General features: G+C 42.2%; 2 protein-coding genes across 2 annotated transcripts in view; one reads left to right on the forward strand and one right to left on the reverse strand.

Annotated features, from left to right (window-relative positions):
• LOC120418369 (uncharacterized) overlaps positions 1–21637 on the forward strand; it is a 36358-nt gene that overhangs the window by 6176 nt on the left and 8545 nt on the right. The gene's annotated exons all lie outside the window — the stretch shown is intronic.
• LOC120418371 (uncharacterized) lies at positions 9058–13185 on the reverse strand. Its single transcript, XM_039580733.2, has 3 exons — positions 12897–13185; positions 12644–12817; positions 9058–9788 (listed from the first exon to the last, which is right to left on the reverse strand). The coding sequence occupies exons 1-3, from the start codon at positions 13066–13068 to the stop codon at positions 9670–9672; spliced, it is 465 nt and encodes a 154-aa protein (XP_039436667.1). The 5' UTR covers positions 13069–13185; the 3' UTR covers positions 9058–9669.

Here is a 21637-nt window from a genome sequence, read left to right on the forward strand (position 1 = left end):
TAATTAAATTTTGTACTTTGTGTTGGTGAGTGCATGCACTTACATGCATAAGGGCACTTGGAAAAGGGGCTGCCAAGATGATGGGGGCGCATCGAGAGACCTCTTCGCAGCGGGAAAGTCACGCACAAGTTTGGCCCACTCGGCGATGCGCTCCGTGTAAGGTGTCAATGAGTTTAACGCGCTCTGTTGGGTGTTTTCAGGCTCGATATCTCAAGGGGATCCACTTGAAGACAAATGAGTTTTGAAAATCAAAAATGTTCACTTTAATTCTAACCTTAGCATTTGTGCCTTTGATGTTATTTCAAATTCGTTAATACATTAGGTAGGACAAAATTAGAAAAACAAAAAATCAACTAAATAAAAAAAAATACAGTTTATTTTTTTACTTTGGCACTGATTTTTGTCAAATCATCGGGATCCATTTTTATTTTGAAACTCCTTTAAACGGAGCTAACACTCTACGAATGTCAAACTAACGGAGATTGTACACACTGGATTAAAACTACACGATGATTTATTGACATTCGAAAAATGTTTACTTTCTGAACAAGTAGGCGGTGAGCAGTATAATAAATCCTAAGGCTGCTATGATCAGCCGATCTTGCCGCGCCAGTTCCTGCTGCAGATAGGAGATTTCCGTCTGAAGTGCATCCAGGCAGAAACGGGCAGAGGCAGAAGTTTTGAAAATTTCACCGAAATCAGACCTCAATTCGGGATCCTTGGTTTGTCGTACACGCTTCACCAACATGGCGTCGATCTTCGCTTCTAAATTGGTCAGTTTCTGCAGGACCCGTTGCCGGAACTGGTGGTGTCTGCCTTCTGCGACCCTCAACCGTTGACAGTACCTTTCTGTAAGAACCTCGTAGCGATCGCACTGATTTCGCAGATCATCTTGACGGATATGAAACTGCCGCAGCTCTTTGACGTGGCATGAGCTTTTTGGCACCACAAAACAACAGGAACTGCACCTTCGGCGGAGCGAACAGCGGGTGGTCAGATGATCCTGAGACATTACACCGAATCGGTCACTACCGATCTCCACGACAAAATTTTGATAACTGGTGAAACCAGTGTAAAAATTTCGCACAGTCATTCAGCACTGATTAGCACCATCTTCGATGGTCACATGAATCATTTTGTGATCATCTGCTCAGCTTATTTAATCGATCGCCTCTTGGCTAATTATGTTTGTTTGTTTGTTTTTTTTTTTTTTGAACTGTCAAAAAGTTCATGTCTGCCCAATTAACCAATGGTTCCCTTGATCAGCGTTAACTGCGTTTAGAAGTTGCTCCTTTCAACAAGTTCCAATTTTCCCACATAAAATCGACCAATCTTCCGCACGATTTACGGTCCGACTCGGAACAATCGGATTGACTCCATAATCCTTTGTTTAGGAAGTGCCCCGTTCCATTATTATAAACAAACCTAAAAGTTGAACCTCATTCGTTCCGTCATCTTCGCTCTGTCTTCGTTGCCTCTTGTTTAGATACGACAGACACAGAGGGTCGCCGAACGAAACTTGGACGATTTCCTTTGAACTGGCGTGAACAATAAAGGGCCCCGCAATAAATCTGTCCCGAAGAGGTTTCTTTTCTGTTTATTGACCACCAGAAGTGTTGCCATCGTGGCGCGGTGCATCTCCAGAAAGTAGATAATCTAATTTAAACTCTAACAACGATCTCTGTCTCTCCGGCCAGGATCGTTTGTGGCCGTCGATCGACGTCGTAATAACAGGCCTCTTTTCAATCTTCGACTCGATCTCGGGTGGTCCTTCCGGAGCGAAGCTCGTGAGGTGCTCGGTGTTCGATTAATAGCTTTCTCGAAATTGGTTCAAGCACGACGACGCTCCAGAAAGGAGATCATCGTGGAGAGCGCACACTCTCGTTAGAGACATCCCCGGGAAGGGTCCGGGCCTCCGTAAAAGGCAATCCCTCCCCGACAGCAAGCTACGGGGCCTTTCTTTCTTCTCTTCAAAGTGGTTGTTACCTTATCCACTCTATCCCCAGAGTTGGACACGGAGTGCAGTGGCTTGCGTGCCGGTCGCACCGGCCATTGTATATTTATAAAGATTTCTAACCTACAATCAAGCCCCGCGGCGATTTGGACCGCGCGGAACTAAAAGAGCAATTCGCGAAAGTACTAAACCGCGCGATGGTTCTTGCTCGAAGAGGTACTTGTCCGGCGCGATCCGGCAGATATCGAGGACCGCGCGTTGCGCCGTTATTTTGTGGAGTGGCCACAGGCTTAATATTTTTACTATTGTACACAATCTCCCGCGCGCGCCCGCTCTCTATTGGCGGTTTTTTGCTCGTTTTGATTCGATGACTGACGCTTTTTTTGTGCCCGCGAGCTGTCAGAGTGTGGGCTTTTGTTGTCTTCTTTGACGGGTCTGTCTGAAGTTGTTATGTTATGCAATTTGCCGGATCACTCCTGACGGAACGGGAAAAAGTAGATCGCGACGTGGGTCCGGTTCGCGGGTGCGCTCACACTTTTGAGCAGTTTTTGTGATCATATTTCTTGAAAGCTTGGAAAAAAGTTGACTTACCATTTGCTTGACCGGACTGCACTCTTTAACGACTGTGACAGTTTGGCCCTTCAGGAACATTCACCTGACTTTTGATGGTTCGGTATACACTGAACGAATAATGCGTATCAATTTGATTGAATTTGGTTTAGCATTGTTCAACGTAGCGAACAAAGAAGCGAGCAAATTTAATTACAAACCAGTTTTCAAGCATCCCATCAAATCGAAATCAGCTGTCAGAATCGCTATGTAGATCAGCTCCAAATTTAAAAGCTCAGCAATCAGCGCTTTTGATTTACGATAAGTTCTGCGGCATGGGGCAAATCTCAGCAGGGATCCTCCCCGCGTCCTTGGAGCAAACCCGAGTAACCCGAGTCCACCCCTCATCAGTTTTGTAACTCAGCCTTCTCGAGGAGAAGGTCACTACGCTGATCGTGCGCATAATTAAGTGTCTTCCGACCGATCATATCATTGGGGGGGACCCCTCAGAACAAAAGTGATAATTCGGGGGGTCTTCCACGGCTACTCTTACTATACAAAACAACAAAACCGCGAAGAGGTCGGCTGCGGAACAGGTTTAACTTGTTTCTCACGGGACGATTGCCGCTGCCGACTTTCCAGTTTCGCCTCGTGCGCGCATTCACTATATGAGAGATGCCAAAAATCGAAGAAGAGTGTCAAGATCTGCAGACTCTTTGTGGCGAGTTTGGCCGAGGTCCATGGTCCCGGAATAGGTTGGATCGCGCAAAGTGCTCAAACAGATGGATGGCTGGACAAAATTTGCATCGTGGATGGACCACGCGGACGGCTTCCTCAAGTCGCGTTGATGGGCTTTGTTTGGGCGAGTTCGGTAGCCGGAGCTTCCAGTTACATTACGCCCAATTAGTTTAATGACCTTTTGCCACTGGTTTGGATGGTGGTTTGACTACTGTAGACGACTACTGTAGAAACCAGAGCTCGTTTCTGGTTTGTCCGTTTGACAGCTTGATGTTTAACACTCGGAAAGGTCTCGCGGTTTGAACAAATTGAGCATTTTGTAACGATTTTATGTAAGACGAGATCAGCCCCGGACGAGAACTGGATCATCGGCACAGTAGGCGCTAATTATAGTGCAGTAAACACAGGCGTGATTGATATTTCTGCCGCTGCATCAAAGTAGGCCACACGAGGCTGCGTTAATCAGTTCCCACTAAACGATGCGCTGAAAATTTAAAAAAATACGTTGTTTTGTGATCATATTTCTCAAAAGTTCGAAAAAAAAAATAGTATTTATCGACTTCATGTAGTTACCCCTTCAGAAATGTACCTGCAACCGAGTTCACGGCAAGCTGTCAGTTTCAGGGCTGCGGAGTCGGGTCATATTTCAAACGACTCCGACTCCGACTCCGGCTTTCTCAGATTAGCCGACTCCGACTCCGACTCCGGCTCCGGCTTTCAACAAATGGTTGGCTCCGACTCCGACTCGGACTCCGGCCTACTAACTCTAGCCGACTCCGACTCCGACTCCGACTCCAGCTTCCAACAAATGGTTGGCTCCGACTCCGACTCCACATATTTTTAAATGTTTCAAAAGTTAGTTAATTATTATTAGTTAATTATTTTTAAAACATTGATTAATAGGATTTTTTGAATACTCGCTAAGCGTCATGTTTTTCTCAAGAAAAATAAGTTCGAATCACAAAACGGAAAAAAAGTTTCTAGGTTACAAGTTTTATACGTTATGTAAACAGAAATCAGTTTTTAGAGGCATTTTGAGAAGAACAGTTTTTTATGTAAATTTGTTGTTTTTATTTGCTTAACCTCAAATCAGCAAATAATTAATTTAAAGCTAATAAATTTAAATATTAAATTGTTATTTCTGAATGAATAATTAAAAGAAACCTGGCCTCAATGATCCATTGAACATAAAAATTCAATTTGCTCACTTTCAGGCTGACATTTATAAGAAGCACAGTGACAGGCACCTTGTTTTTAAATGACAATTTTAAACGAAACATTTTTTTTTGTTTTTTTTTAAGACGTACATGGACATCACGCCATGGCTAAAGGAGATTATTATTGCATATTAATGTATCTAAACAATTTCTTCGTGAAAAGGACGCTTGAGAGGTCCTTTTCAAATATCTGTGACATAAAAAATATTTTACCCTGGAAATTTTCAATTTATTTTAATTTTACATTACATTACATCAATATACATTAAGAAGGAGGCGCACGATACTTCGTGAATCATCACCTAAAACGAAACTTAATGAATGATCTTGCGCCTCCATCAAAATAAATGAAAAAACTTAAAATATAAAAAAAACAAATATCCACAGGTAAAATATTTTCTAGGCCACTAGTGTTTCATTTTTTTTAAGGTACATTGATTTGCAATGATAATAACCTTCCGTCATATTGGCGTGGGACGTACAGTTTGAAAAAAATCATAACGGTTGATAATATTTTGATTTTTAATAATTTTTGAAAAATAAATTAAAATCCTATATTTTGTTCTATACATATTTTGTTAGTTCATTTTTGTACTGAAATCTTGAAATTTGTTCAACGATAATTTGCAACGATATCAAAATAGTTTACCTAAAATCAACATCATGGTTCAATGATTATTTCAAAATTAGTTGCAACTTCTTTTGATAATTTTTGTTAGTTTCAATTATTTTAAATGCAACACTCCAAGTGAGACATTGTTATTATCGTTGATTATTTGTTACTGTCAGTGACTCTTTTTCTATTTCCAAAAACAGTGATTTCTATTTTTAATCTTTTTATGTACCTCATATTTTTTTTCCTTAAAAATGATTTAACTTAAAACCTCCAAGACATTCGCTATCGGGGTAAAAGATGACTGTGTGTGAACTTTTGTCAGAAAGAACTGGATGAAATTTGGTCAAATTTGAATTGAAAGGGTACATAAATATAGGCAAAAGGAAGAAGTCAAGAATCAATTAGAAATGTCTGACTACATAACCAATTTTTTTTTTTTTTTTTTTAATTATGATACTACATACATAGGTAAGAGGTTATCATTTAATGATTATAGTGAAATAACACAATAAGAGCTTTCCAATCACAATAAAAAGCTTCAAAAACATAATGGCATCTGATAAATCTCTAAAAAAAATGAAAAAATGGCGACGCAGTTTTGTAAATTATGCTGTTCTATAGGAAATACTGAACAATAAAAAACATATTTTTTGTTGAATTTAAGATAACTCCGACTCCGACTCCGGGTTATCAGAAATCTTCGGCTCCGACTCCGACTCCGACTCCAGCTCTTAAAATTTAGCCGACTCCGGCTCCGACTCCGACTCCAGCTGTTCGAGTTTTGACGACTCCGACTCCGACTCCGACTCCAGGTCCCCAAAAAGACCCGACTCCACCGACTCTGGCTCCGACTCCGACTCCGACTCCACAGCCCTGGTCAGTTTCTTATACACACTGAAATTATTCTGCACAATGCAATTGTTTTCAAACCAAACTTGCTGGGTACGTTTTATGGGCAGGTTCCGGGAGCAATTAATACCAAACCATAAGCTGCCTAATTAAGCAAAATTAGGATCCTTTGTGTAGCACCCCTCTTTAAAAACGACTCGTCGCCATTATTCACCGTCATCTTATTGACAGTTAAAATTTCCAGCCGACCTTGATCCGTGTGCACCGTAAAAGGGTATGACGACGAGGGGCCCACCAATCGGCGCCGCACGATTCCGAATATCGACTTAATTGCTTTGACAGCTTGCCCTCGGATAGTCGGTGCTACCGGGCCGCCGCCGCGACGGGACAATTTGCGATAATTGCCGACAAGCGGCTGATCTTCGACTGGTTTCGCGTCCCTTTTGTTGTTGCTGGGATGATGGTCACCTTTGGCGCATGTATACCACATTGGACGAGAACAACAGTTACTTTGGCCCATACAAGATAGTCGCAGTAGGCCTTTATCGCACGAGCTGAACCGTGCCCTCCTCGCAGCAGACCAGAAGTCCGCGTTGCTTGGTTACTTTATGGGTTGCTGCGAAAGAAACGGAAACTTGTTTTCCGGCTTGTCCATAGTCTGGATGTTGCGAAATGTTCTTGTTTTTTATGTGTGTTTTCTTTCTTTATGTTTCTCTGGTCGTTTTTTGTGAGAGTAGCTACTGCACAAGAATCGACATCAGAACGACGCGTCATTACATGGCGCGATACATTAAGGCCATCATTAGTTCTGAACGCTTCGTGCGCGCATCATGGTCGGGGTACCTCCTGGCACCAATAAATCTTTCTTACGAAAAATTTCCATAATTATGATTCGTTCCGAAACGACAAGGAAGAAGGGGGGAAGCCTTCGAGACATGGCCGACCCATTTTGCCCCGAAGTGCATTCAGCATGCTGCCTGCATTCTTCGCGAGAAGAAAGGGCCCAAACTCTTATTATTTTCGTTATCTTTTATTGCTCCATCTCTGGAGCCCAGGGATCACGCAGCAGCCTCTTGCCTAATGCAGCTCGATGGTTCTTCTCGAGAGGTGTGCAACCTGTGCTGGCCATGTATGACGAATGGTTCTCTCTGTAACTTGTGCCGAAGAAAATGAAGATGATGATGCATTTATGATGTGGCTTAGTCATCGCCGCGCACGAGGAATTCTTATACGAGGGGCGGCCTTTGGCATCGGTTTGAAGAAACAGGTTCACTTTGTTGACCCTTTTTCGCCTGTTTGGAAAGGCTTAACCTCGCTAGCCTTCTGTGACATGATCGCGCTAAGTGGGTTAGCACCAGCTTTACTGTTCATACGAAGCCCAACTGTCAAACAGTCGGCCCTTCAGAAACACACTTTCGCTTTGACAGGTTGACAACTCTGTGACGTCAAATCCCACCATCAATCAACTTTCCTACGCTTGCTGCGGTTGCAAATGGTGACGCAGATTTGCAAATTGCGCACCTAATTACACGATCATTCGTGCTGGGGTCGCGTCCAGTCCCGGAGATTTATTCAAAGACACCCCTTCTCTAGCCAATCTCCACTCCAGAGAAGGCGAGCGCTCACCGCGCGCTGATGCAACCTTATCTAACTAAAACACGCCGGCAACCAGTTCTGGTACTCACACCTCTTGCTGGAAATATCGGCCAGCAGTAGCGACGGCCAGTCACTTTGGAAGAGATGAACGAGTCGAGATTAAAAACACGATTAAGTCACATTCATCAATTAAGAAAAAAGGTCCTCCAGCAAACTCACCTTATTTCTATCCGTTCTGACGACAGTGCTGCGCCGGCGTAACTTGCCAATTTGTACCGCGCGTTGCAGATCAGATTAGAGTCGCGCCGCACATGTTTTTGATCAGACAGAGGCGAAAGCACATGTTTCGCACTCCGGATCGATTGACGCGTGGGGGTTCTGCCGCGATCCGGTCGGCGTGGGTGTCAATCTTCCCACTCGACCTCTCTCCACAAGCTAGACCTCTGATCTAACCTCAACCCGCTGTACGCGGTAAGATGGAATGAGCCATTTCTAAAGGGCTCTCGATTTTCCCACGCGTTTTTTTCTCTCTCCCTCTGAAAACGAAAATTGACTCCAAGTCGAACTTCCGGACCGATCATCCCCAAACTAGTCGCGGCCTTGAATCGTTCACAAAGTTTCACTTTGTGAGTGTCTTCCTCTTCGTCAGTCTGACTAAACTCGCTGTTCGGTGAGCCAAATGAGCCGCAGCGAATACAATTTGTTCCTAATGGTGATGAAAGATGCGTGAAAGAGCTCTTGGCCTTTTCAAAAACGAGTAGCGGATGAGCGAGCGAATAGACTAGTGCCAGCAAATTGTAAACAATTGAGCTGCCTTGTTTGGCAGCTTTTATTAGTTATTTATGACTTTTCACGCTACCGTTTAGAGAGCTTTTTATTGGCAGCTGTTAAGCTAGTTGGGCTTATCTCCAAGTGACGGAAGTATTTAGTTGGGTTCTTTGCGGCCCTTTTTTGCACTGTCACGATTGATTTGAACTGTTTTTGTGATCATATTTCTTGAAAGCCTGGAGATAATTACTCTTACCTTTGATGAAAACGCGACCGACGTAAACAACTTCACCACCCGTTATGACCTTTCAAAAACGTCAACTGTCACTTCGCTACACGGTTCGCGAAGATTGCACTTTTTGAAGCCGAAAGTTGACATCGGCACGTGTTGCCCCCTTCAGAGTCGTTTTTCGCGCGCAGATCAACCGATCGTGCCGAAAATAAAGAAATGTCCGCAACGCGGCAGGGATTTTATGCAAATTTAGCGGCCCGTTACCCAAACATATTTACCCATTCGAAAAATTATGGACAGCGAAAGCGTTTTAATCATCGCGCGCGCTGGACCGCGATTTCGCCCAGAAGAGAGAGATTATAAAACGACTCGCGCGACCCGTTTTGGCGAATCACAACAAAGGCCGTGTTCGAGAAGAGAGAGAAAGAGATGTCATGCCGGTGATATTGATTCGTGACCCAATTTAAAGGTTCGCGCACTCTCTCCGCGGCTAGTTGACTCCGCGACGACGGTAGTCGTCGTCGCAGTAGCCCTGACTGAAAAGTTCGTCGGACGTCCGTCGTTTGTCGTCCGTGCAATCGTACGACATCGCACGACAATGTCGTGCGACTTTCGCGCGAATGTCATACGTTTTTGCACCAAAATGTCGTATTTGTCGTGCGATCGATGATCGAAATTGTACGACATTGTCGTACGACATTTGACCGACGTCGCACGGTTTTGTTATTTAGGATGTCGTGCCTTTGTCGTGTGATGTCATTTCGGGTTTTTAGGTTATGTTGCAGTAAAAAATAGATATTTCTTTTATTTTTATTTTTTTTAGATGTATTTTTATTGTAAATTTCACTTTTTCACTCGATTTAAAATACATTCATTAATTTTACTTGTGTGTCGCGATCTCCACGTAGTTTTTGGCGTTGCCTTCCAGTTGGTCTTTCATCTTGGCTCGGCATCTTGGCCGGAAGTTTTTGGCGTTGTCTTCCGGGTCCGGAATTTGCCAGCCATCTTTTCGAGCCGACGCCAGCGTGCGAGGCAGCATCATGATCAAGATTGACTATTGCTCTCCGACTAGCCGCAGATACGGCGGGGTGCGGCGCCACCGTTTATGTCCCATGGATTGATGGCCACCGGAGTACGGGACAACGTCGGTTTACGCACATCCGAAGCAGATGTTTTTGCGGTCGTTACAGCTTCCGTTCAACAAACTGCGTGGGACAACACGAAGACGCTGGTTTGTTAGCAGGATCAGATTGGAAAATTGTTGGATACCTGAAAAAAGATAACGTCATTCGGCTGAATCATCATATCCAAATCATATCTAGAGTTTTGTTGTTGAACCAAAGGGAATCTCATGACAGATATTATACTTATATATATATATTATGGTTCAACTCAAAAAATCTGTGAAAATTCATAAAATAATTAATTGTGGAATATTCAAAAATTTAACTTTCAATGTAAAATTTTGAAAAAAAAACTGAAAAAGCAGTTAATAATTTTTTAAGAAAATAAAGATAAAAGAAAGTTTAAGACAATAAAAAATTCTAACATTTTAGATTTCAAATCAAAAATCAACATCAACGCATGGTTTTTCTCCAAAGTTTTAGGGAGAAAACCCATCTGGACCTGTTTAAATATTTTTGATTTTTTTAAATTTAAAGTGCATGTGTTTCTGAAGACCCCAAAGTCCATGCTTTGAGGATGCTAAGAACTTAAAAGACTTTAAACAATTTTAAAATGTTCGAATGTTTAAATTAATCGTAAAAATTTAAAATATCTGAATAATTTAAAAATGAAATTTAATCTTTGACATATTTGAAATTTACAAATATCAAGAATTATAAGAATACACTCAAAACCCGATGGTTTGACACCAACTGTTGTCAAACGAAAGGGGTAACTTTTTAGTTTGACACCCATTTTACAAACGAAAAAGTGACCAACCACCGGGGGCTGAGTGTAATACAATATAAAAATTTAAGAGATTAAAAATTGTAGAACCTAAGTCAAACCTAAGTATTTCAAAATTATAAAATTTTTAGAATTTAGAGTTTTAGAACTTTAAAATTATGAAATACTAAAATTCTTAAATTCTATAAATCATTAATTCAAAAATTTTAAAATCCTAAAATAAAATTTTGGAATTTTGGAATGTTGGAATTTTGGAATTTTGGAATTTTAGAATTTTAGAATTTTAGAATTTTAGAATTTTAGAATTTTAGAATTTTAGAATTTTAGAATTTTAGAATTTTAGAATTTTAGAATTTTAGAATTTTAGAATTTTAGAATTTTAGAATTTTAGAATTTAGGAATTTTAGAATTTTAGAATTTTAGAATTTTAGAATTTTAGAATTTTAGAATTTTAGAATTTTAGAATTTTAGAATTTTAGAATTTTAGAATTTTAGAATTTTAGAATTTTAGAATTGTAGAATTTTAGAATTTTAGAATTTTAGAATTTTAGAATTTCAGAACTTTAGAATTTTAGAATTTTAGAATTTTAGAATTTCAGAATTTTAGAATTTTAGAATTTAAGAATTTTAGAATTTTAGAATTTTAGAATTTTAGAATTTTAGAATTTTAGAATTTTAGAATTTTAGAATTTTAGAATTTTAGAATTTTAGAATTTTAGAATTTCAGAATTTTAGAATTTTAGAATTTTAGAATTTTAGAATTTTAGAATTTTAGAATTTTAGAATTTTAGAATTTTAGAATTTTAGAATTTTAGAATTTTAGAATTTTAGAATTTTAGAATTTTAGAATTTTAGAATTTCAGAATTTTAGAATTTTAGAATTTTAGAATTTTAGAATTTTAGAATTTTAGAATTTTAGAATTTTAGAATTTTAGAATTTTAGAATTTTAGAATTTTAGAATTTTAGAATTTTAGAATTTTAGAATTTTAGAATTTTAGAATTTTAGAATTTTAGAATTTTAGAATTTTAGAATTTTAGAATTTTAGAATTTTAGAATTTTAGAATTTTAGAATTTTAGAATTTTAGAATTTTAGAATTTTAGAATTTTAGAATTTTAGAATTTTAGAATTTTAGAATTTTAGAATTTTAGAATTTTAGAATTTATTTATTTTTTTAGAATTTTAGAATTATTTTTTCTAAGTGTTTGAAATAAAAAAAATATTGCTTTTACCTTTTTGTAATCTGCATTTTTTCAATTTGTTATAATTTTAAAAATTCTGCAAACCTTTTAAAAAAACACCTTATTTTTTTGTAATCTGCTTTGTTTTCAACCTTTTTTTTAATTAATTTTATTTTTTTCAGTAAAAAAAAATAAAAAAAATCTGTAAAATATTATTTAGGATGCTGGTAGTTTTTAAATTTTGAAACTCATCATCGAGATAATCCTGGCGGAGCATTTATGTTATAGTTTTTGCCTTCCTCACCTCACTGAGGCAAGGCTATAAAATCACTCAAAAATTGAACTTTTTAAATAAGCCTTCTAGATACACCTTTACGTATACATATCGGCTCAGAATCAAATTCTGAGCAAATGTCTGTGCGTGTGGATGGACGTAGAATTTTTTTTCTCACTCACTTTTCTCGGAACTGGCCCGACCGATCTTGTCCGGATCTTTGTTTTTGGATTCGCCTTCAGGTCCTTTAAGTCTTTTTTTAATTTCATCCGGTTTGGTGCAGTACTTCAAAAGTTATGTTAGAAAAACTGTTTTGGTTGATACTAAAAAGGGTCATTATTTACATAATTTGAAAGCTCCGGCGGATAGCTGTCGGAACTTTCCGCTCAGTGCACGCCGTGCACGCACACAAACACTGCAGTGCTTTCAAATGAATAATTAAATTTATCATAGATGGCAGCACTCAGATGTATAGTGTCTTTACTAAGTAAGCGTTAGCCAAAGCTTTCAGGAGGAAGGCAGCAACCACCTTCTGGTGGATTAAGTAACGTTTTTTATTATAGAATTCTGAAGTCCAATGATCATAACACCCAATATTAGCCCTCATACTTTCCGTCTTCCAAGTTCACTCCCGATACTTTGAAATGCGCCTCTTCCATCATTTCAATGACTTGAAGCAACAGTTCTATTGATAAAAACTTCCGGTGGATCAGAAACACCGCCAAGAGATGATTATTCTGTACCCCTTTTTCTCTTACCTTGGGTAGAACTTTTGACACTCGGTGTTTCATCCTCCTCCTTCTTTGGAATGAACCATATCCTCCATAAGCTCGGTTCCTTCTGGTCCCGTCTTCCGCCACGAAGACCTGGCCCGCCGGATTCATGCGTCTCGTCCTCCTCCTCCACCGCCACGAAGACCGAATTCTGAATATCTGGAACATAAGAAGCTATAATTTGGCCACTTGACCACTCCGGCCGGAACTTTCCGACAGAAAAAGAAGCACAACTTACCTATCAACCGGTCAAAATCCTTCCGAAGCCCAACATCAACAATTACTGGTTCGATTCGGTTGCAATCAAGTCCAAACAAGACCAGCTGAAGAGAACTGTCAAACTGTTTGCGTCGACGAAAATCGTGACGTCGAATTGAAGGAAAATCGATGGAAAAAACAATGTCGGGCATGTCGAGTGTTTGTCGTACGTTTGTCGTCCTTTCGACCAATCGATATCGAAACGGTAAAATCAAAACCGCGCGACAGCTTGTACGACGTGCGACATTTTTCAAACAGGGAGACCTTGGACGAGACCCCTTCAGCGTCTTCGCCACCACATGTGTGTGCGCGGCGCGGGGTTTCACTTTCTGTGTTCCGTGAGGGCGCATCGAGAAATTAAATGTGAGAGTGTGTGCAACATGGAGTTAAACTTTCTGTGAAGTTGCTGTGAAGGTTACCATGGCACTTTGAAAAGTTTAACTCCATGTTGCACGCACACACTCTCACTTTTAATTTCTCGATTAAGTGCTCAGCGGAGCAGAAATATACACTCTCGTGCAAAATTACGGACTTTAAGCTGAGGAAAATCTGACTTTTAAGTAAGAGAAACGCGCGATGGCGCGCGTTCGCGCACGCTCCGTTGTTAATTATCACGTTTTTAAGCGCAAAAACGCGCCTAATCATGGCGTCGGGATGGCGTGTAGAGTTTTTAAAAACAAAACAGCAAAAACGTGGAGTCGTTGAAGAAAGTGAAACCCTTTGGGTTAGCTGGTCGATCGGAGTTGCCCTCGGGGTGATCAGCTGTGGCTGGGGTAGACTGCGCGACTTCCGGCTCCTCTGAGGTCATTAACGGTCGGCTTGTCTTCCCAAATATCGCCTTATAATGAATGCTCTCATCCAGTGGACCGGTTATCCAGTCACCACTCGGTGTGTAATGATGGAATGTTTTTGGCAATCTGGGTTTCTAGGTTAGGGAGAGTGACTTTCCAATCAATGTCGTCAACTTTCGATCGTTATCATTTCTTTCTTTTAGAATGCGTGTTCTCGAAAAGATCATGAGGCAAGATCGCATTCTCTCGAGTGCTTTCAATAGCTGTCAAGTGCTGATCGATTGCGCGCGGGATTTCACAACACATGTCACTGCAAGCGCCTGGGTGGCATTTCCAGAGGGCACAATTGTCAATTAATTATTCACCATGCCAGCAATCAACTGCGCGCGCACCCGCAACGGATCAAGTAAGCCATGGATTGTAGTAGTTGGGTAATGCCCTCTTACTAGTCGTTGAGTGCGCCATCTTGTGTAAATACCGCACAGAGAGATCCTAGCATCTTACGAGACGAGTTGCAAGCGGGGTGATCGATCAATGATCAGTGGTGATCGACGAGATCACGTAACAAATTGTCACTAAAGTGCGCACTACTGCTTCTTCGACACGAATCATTAGCGAATTGCCGTTTTTATGGGCTGTTGACATGGCGCGTACTACCTGACATTAGCATTTTACGCCATCTTGGTGCAGCGAAAATATCTCTCAGTCGTCGTCGATCAATTAACATTCCAAAGTGCGCGCCCAAGAAACTATTTCTTGTTATCTCCGATTACAAGTACGCTTTTTTGGACGCAGAGCGTGCCCGCGCCGAACTTGTTTTACCCAAAAACGCCACAGAGTTCAATTAGAGTGTGTGAACGACGACGACGACGCACTGCCAAATTTGCAATCTTGTTTTGCGAGCCTTACCATCGCAGCGAGCCATGATTAATTCGGTTTAGCGGTTCTTCCTGCTCCTCCTCCTCCTCTTTTCGGTCTTTGAAGCCTTCTCTCTGGACACCAACTCACGATTCTCACGCGTACTTAATTTAAATGAAAATTTATGTGTCTCTCCGCCGTCCCAAGATGGCTCCGGATCACTTCAGGCGGTTGCATGTCGCTATCTTGCTGGTGGCGCGACGATTTGTTTACATCAGAGAGATGGGGGGAGATCTTCATCGTTCTGTGCATAAATCAAAGCTGTGAGCGTCACCCCATGGACCCCACGCTGAGAAAAGTGCGTTTCTGAAGGACTGTCGCATCTGACAGTTTCAAGGTCGTTTGAAGTTTTTCTTCACAGTAGCCGTGAGAAATTTGTTCATTTTGACAGGTCAGTGTCGAGTTTTGATTTGGTGGTGTGTAAAAGTGCAGCATTTTTCCAGGCTTTCAAGAAATATGATCACAAATTGACTGTCGTCGGACTACGTTCCCACATTCATCGCCAGCGCGCTGAATCGTGCCAGCTGCAGGGGTGGTGTAAACAGTGGCCCGTTCACTGCGCCGTGGAGAATTTGTGTACACATGGCGGTTGTTTATCTGATCGCTGGAAATAGCTAGGTTGTACTTATTAGTACTCCTTCTCGGCGGCGCAGTACACTTAACCTCTAGCGGGAGTGCGTCGCATCTCCAGGGAAGGTTCCACGCATCATCTTGAGGGCATCTACGGCCGTCGCGGCCGTGTTTGGAGATGACTGATGTACTTGGCTGGAAGCTAACCTCAACTGCACCGACGATGCAGATCCATTCAACCAAGACCATCATGTCAGTGTCACAACCCAGTTCCATGGGATGCGAAGTACTGGAGCACATCACCGCCGCCGCCGGTGATCGTTGATAAAACCGTTCAATTGCCCTTCCTTTTTTGGCGTACTGGTGCCCCCGAACCAACGGGATTTCGCTCTGCGACGCGCGCACAACTCGGTGATGGCCAATCATCGACGGGTTGGGTCGGAACTCTCGGATTAGATGGCGGTCGGCGCAACTGGGTCAGGAAGTGGGTCAATTGATTTGAACCGTGAGCGCTCGGTCAATTTTGTGCAAGAGGGGGCGCGCTTTGTCGCTGATTTTGTGGGAAGGGCCTTTACGCACAACGGATGCTATAAATTTAAACGAGTTGGCACGTCATTGTTTACATTTGATGATATTTGTCAATGAATGGATCTCCAAATTTTACGATCAATATCCGGCGATTCTGTGCGAAAATCCTAATCTGTAAACATTGAAACAATCTGCAAAAGACCTTCGATTTTTTACATCTACCTGTGAAACATCGCAGTCATAAATTAGCGGCAAACTAGACAGCCCCTTGATTACATGGGCTCCGGATTTTTGAAAGGGGCTGTACCGTTACCATATTAATACATGGTGGAGGTCGCACGTTTGATCTTTAACATTTGGCGCACAGACCAACAGTAATCATACACGCGTTCACTCACGAAACGTGACGCAATGGGAGCGTTTTTTGTGTACGAGCGTTCGCACCCATTTCAAGGGCTTACTCCACCACAACAACGCAGCGATTGATGGGCCCATTGTCCACGATTCGTTTATATTTGTGCTGTTTGGTCCAATTTATCGCGCCTTTCGCTGCGCAAAGCCAACTATGATTACTCTCCGGAGACAGAGAGGGATCTCTCAAGCGATCGCAGCGCCGCCACCGCATCGCTGATCGGTTGCCTAACCGTCCATTTCCTGGACTGGTAAATGTAATTTTTAAGGGTGAAATTACCGAAAACCGCGCATACCGCAAGCCATTTTTATGGCGTTGCGGTTTTTCGACTGTTTTGTCTGCGGTGCAGGGCATCCATGTCCAAAACCATTAATTGAGCGCATTGGTACGCGACGCCCTCTCTGAAGCACGCGGTTTCGAAATTGACCTTTTTTAATTGGTATTTATTGTGCTCAGCGCTCCGAGCGACTATGAATGGTTTTAAATTTTGTTTATTTGAAATTTACTGTCAACCGAGCGCTATTGTTTGTTTACTGTCAAGTTCGGTCTATGTTTTTGAGTAACACAAAAAGACAGCAGATCGCCATCATTATCGGCGAACAAGTCGTAAGAAATATTTTATTAAATATGACATGATCGTACAAAAAGTCCAACATCCGCGACCGGTGAAAGCCGAGCTTGCAAACAAACAAAAAGAGGGTAAACAATGATGACAGCCGTGCCGCCATTTCTCGCAGGGCTGTGAAAAGAAAGCAAATCGGGTCGTCGCGAAATCAAAAGATTGAAAAAGGTTCGCGTAGGTGTGAACCCTTGGCGTTGAAAAATGTGTCTTTCTTGGAAAGCGATTTTTTTTTCTTTAAAACGGAAACAATAACTTTCCCAACGCGCGCGTTGCTTTTGTTTGCCGTTGACTTTGACATGACGCGACACGAGAGAGAGAGAAAAAAGGCGGAAAGTGGTACTCAATTTCCGTTCTAAATATTGTTGTATTGCGACACATAATGTGCCCAGACGCCGCCTTCGCAGCAGGCTTTGACGGCCGCTCGCTTATCGAAGTAGGCTGACTTTGGTCGCCGCAACCAAAACAACTTCGTATCCAATTTCATAAGGTTTCAGACGCACTGGACGAAAGTGACGCGCTGCGGTGGCTACCGGTATTATGTATGATGATGGCTGTCTGTCAGTTGTTGACAACAGAAGTTTGACAGCTACCTCACCTTTAGCATTGTGAAACCTTGAAGAATCAAAGGGAGGCACTTGGCAGGTTGCTTTGATGTTGCCTTTTTATTTACTAACGGTAGCGTTATGCGTTCCTGTGTCACAGCATTCGTTGATAACGTCAGGTTAGAGGTCAGCGTTCTGATGACTGACGCTTGTTTGTTTACAAACAAAAAATAATCTACGAGTGCCGTAGGTCAATGCCACATATTTTCGGCTTGATAAGATTCATTCAACTCGATGCGACATTCTGGAAGAATCGCGTAACGGTTCGTGTGGTGAAATTGGGCATTGGAAGCAAACGCTTTTTGAGGTTATGTCATTTGGCGAAATGGAACAACGGCAAAGCCGCGGAGAGATTTGGCGACGTGAGCTGATTTAATCTTCGATCGATTTTTTTTCCTCCCGGTTTTTTTTACGACCACTGACCTCAATTTCGTAATTTATTATTCACTGTCTGTGGTTTATGGGTACCTGCGATAAACTTTTGCGCCCCGGGGTGTTTGACCCAAATTTGTTCAATCAGGCGTTACCAAGATGGCGGGACACGGGACCGTTACCAAATGGGTTAACGAACTCAATTGGCAGTATTTGCTTTTTTTTCGGGGTACAATATCGATTTTGTTCCCGCCACTATAGCTGTGGAAACCGCAAGGAATGAAAGCCGATACGGCTCTGGTGCCTGTCGTTCCGGAAGACGTCTCAAGTGACACAACAAAGCACTTCTCCTCTCGCTAGGCTTGTTCCAGACGCCTATCTTGCAGCAGCTGGTCTCGTTTGCCACAGATAAAACATGTTCATAGATAAGTGGAGAAGATGTTTTTAAATTCGGTTTTTGGTATCTTTGAAACATTGAGATTTTTTTAAACAAAAATTAACATTTTAAATTTGTACAAATATTAAAACTAATTATTTCATCGAGTTCAGTCTTAATTATTGGTGTTTGGCAGATTTCCAGCAAAATGCAGTGTCTAGCAGTTTGTGCCAAGTCCGAACCAGCACTGCAGTGCCTACTTGATGCGGGCAAACGCTTTTTTGTAAGTTCGTTCAGTAATTCTTAAATTTCAATTTCCTTGCCATTATTATGTGTGTCTTTTGGAGCGAACCGAACCAGCGAGCGTCATATTTTATCTTGCCTCCCTCTCTCTCGTTAGCAGCGTTAGCTGGCACAAGTGGGAACTCTTTCCGACCAGTTGTCGGTTTTTATGCAGTAGCAATCACTATAATGAAACAAAAAGATTGCTGTATGAGAAAAAAAAAACTTACATTTCGTTTGGCAAGCCTAACGACGGAGGTTACAATTCAGTTGAACTTTCGTCAAACCTAATTAACCGTGGAAAAGATGGCGACCACGTCGCCGATAAACGTCAACTTTGGAATAGAGCTATAAATCGCGGCACCGCAGCGTTGACAGCTCGAACGCTTCCTCTTCTTTGAGGTTATGTGTGTCGCCAGGGTGCCATCAGCGCCAACTTTGTTGCCGAAGGAATCCTTTGTGTGCGCGCGTTTTGAAAAAAGGTTTTACCGCCGCCTACTACTGCGGGCTTGAGCGCGCGATATACTGGAACCGGTTCTTGTGGCAGGTTCTGAGAAATAGCCAAACCGTCTGCGGGGACACCCACTCAGTTCTCTGCGTTCGATGCGGAATGCTATAAAACACGATCGTTTCATTCATAAATGCAGCGCGCAGTTAACGATCGCGGGCTTGTTGTGATCAGAAGTTTAGTCGGACGGCGCAGAGAACTTGGGTTTTTACGACCACGGCGATTAACGATCTTTGAACGAACGGATATTTCACCCGATGCAAACTGGCGCAGACCTTGTACCGATGATCGTAAGGAACGATCGTACAAGTGAATTTAAAGATATTGCAGAGTTGTTCCTAGAGTTGCGAAACAATATTCCGTTCATAAAATGTGCTAGGTTTAGTAATTTTTGTTGAGCGTGTATCGAAACGTCAAATTCGTGCTATAAAATGGCCTACTGTCAAATGCCATCAAAGCGACAGAAATAGGTCAAAAGGGCACACCACATTGATCACCAATCAATCAACGTAACCCCTACGATGACCATCGGCGGTCACTTCAGACGCCGATCCAGGTCGGTCCGCACACGTACCGAGATTTATTCCGCCGCCGTCCACTCATAAACGATTCATAATAACCATTTACCTCTCTCTGCTGTAGAGCGCTGCGGGCTTATGGGCAACAATAAAAACAAATTTATTTACATTATCAAATTATGCATTCAGGCACAAGCCGGCGAGTGCGAGTTGCATTTGAAGAGAAGTATTTGCTGGAGGCAAAGAGGTAAAATATGCTGCGAAGCAAAACGACATGGCACCGACAACGGCGTACAGAGGCGGTTTGTCTCGGCCGACTCTGGTTCATTCATAATTCACCACGGAGTCCAGGGTTGAAGTTGTTGCTTTGACATTTCCTCTCAGGCAAAATGACAGTCACGAAGCTGTCAAAGCTACACGTTTATTTTGTTTACGATGAACCCATCTGACTTCAACCCTTTCGCCGCTAGATTTCACCATTTGATACCGGTGCAACTTGTGTGCGGTTACGAGAATTATTGCATTCTTAGACCGGGCCGGACCGGCCTGATGGCCCAATTTGTATGGTTTGGGCAACAACATTATGCATTCACCGTGCGAAATGGGGCACCGCAAACGGCTTGGCGTTGTTAGAATCGTAAATTTCCGCGAAAAGAATGTATTCTCGTGGTCATCTGTCAAGTTGCCGTAAAAAATAAGCCGTTTTAGAGTGGAGTTTTGTTTGCTCGCACTTTTAATCAGAAAATCTTGCCTCAATCAGAGCGTGAACCGTGCAATTTTTTGAAATAGTAGGCGTTGCAGAAGAAAGGCCTGTCAAACTGCGCTTACCCTTTTGGCCGCAGTCGAGGTCGAATGTTTGTGGCTTCTCCGAAACCGGACCCGGGGTCCAAACTGTCAAACATATGACATCACACTTGGGACTTGTATTTTTTCGCAGCGCATGCTGCGATCTTATCTTTTAGGTTAGGGTTTTATTTTTTCGGTGGTCCTCGGCTAGAAAGTGTGAAACGAGCTCGGGATTTTCACGGTTGGAAACGGTTTTAAATAGGGATTTTTTTTTTCGGTCCGCAAATATACCGGATTTCTTTGCTGAATGGAATCGCGTAACTCGGCGGGCGACGAAAGTGAAAAGCGCTGTGGTGGTTAAATGGCCTCTGGGAGATTTTTAATTTAGATACAGTTTACTTGAGCGTGTAAGCGCGCCTGAGATGGACTTTCCCGGAACAGCTGGACAGCTGAATGAGATTGCGTCTTGTTTTGTTTTGATTTTGTGAAAGAAGTGCATTGTTTATAGCACTTGTATTTTCGAAGATTTTGATAGCTGGGGTGGGTCGTGGGCGATAAATGAATTATTTATGGTCGCTTTCACTTTTCTAAGCGACATTGTCGAGTCGGCGTGGGAGCGCGTGATAATTCATGTTGCACCACACCTACTACTTCGATAACACAGCAGGCGGTGACACCGCGCGTGACCGATAGCCAGATGCCATAATGGCGCGCGCCATAAAAAGCAGCGTCTCTGCTGGTTTCAATTAGGAGAGGCAGCTGTCAGGTTTATTTTTTGTTGACAAACTGTAAGCTAAACACACCCACCAGCTTTAATGAATGAAAGCGATTGTTTTTGCTTTTTTTTCGAGTGAGAAACGACACCGAGCTGCAAAAGATCAACAAACTTTAGTTCGCAAACGACTTGCTTGATAGTCCTCCGCACTCATTCATCTTGTTTGCGTTACGATTCTTACAAGCTTGTCGGTTTTTTGTCCGGCTAGAAAGTTGGAAACGGTCATCGAACCTCCTGTTTCACGTTTAAAAGACAGTTCAGTGACAGTTGCTTGACAATGACTGTCAAAATATGCCTTGTTCGATTTCAAGTACCGTAACATAACCTATAAAAAGGCATTTATCTATGATCAATAGCCCGGCAGCATAATATTATGAAAAATGACATAATCCCACGCGATTAGCCCCCCATTTGGAACCTGTTGGTGGCTGGAAGTCCATCAGGCCGAAATCGCTTTTTTATACCCAACGATTTGTAAAAGGCGTCTGGAGAGGTGGCCACCGCGCTTGGTTTGCCATAAAGCTGGGGCTGCCGGACTCCATTCTTTGTCCATTATTGATTTCCCCCCGTGGAGCAGCGGCCTTTGTGCGGTTGTTTTTAGTTTTATTGACCATTATCGATCATCGTCGTCGTCGCCGTGGATACACCGCCGTCACGTGCC

The sequence above is a fragment of the Culex pipiens genome, chromosome 1 (genome assembly GCF_016801865.2).
Source record: "Culex pipiens pallens isolate TS chromosome 1, TS_CPP_V2, whole genome shotgun sequence".
Classification (NCBI taxonomy): domain Eukaryota; kingdom Metazoa; phylum Arthropoda; class Insecta; order Diptera; family Culicidae; genus Culex; species Culex pipiens.

Excerpts from the sequence above, each read along its gene's own strand:
- LOC120418371 (XM_039580733.2), bottom strand. The coding sequence starts at position 13,068 with ATGCCCGACATTGTTTTTTCCATCGATTTTCCTTCAATTCGACGTCAC. Across the intron at positions 12,818-12,896 it reads GGATTTTGACCGGTTGATAG|ATATTCAGAATTCGGTCTTC; the intron begins GTAAGTTGTGCT and ends CTTATGTTCCAG. Across the intron at positions 9,789-12,643 it reads TGTCAAAAGTTCTACCCAAG|GTATCCAACAATTTTCCAAT; the intron begins GTAAGAGAAAAA and ends ATCTTTTTTCAG.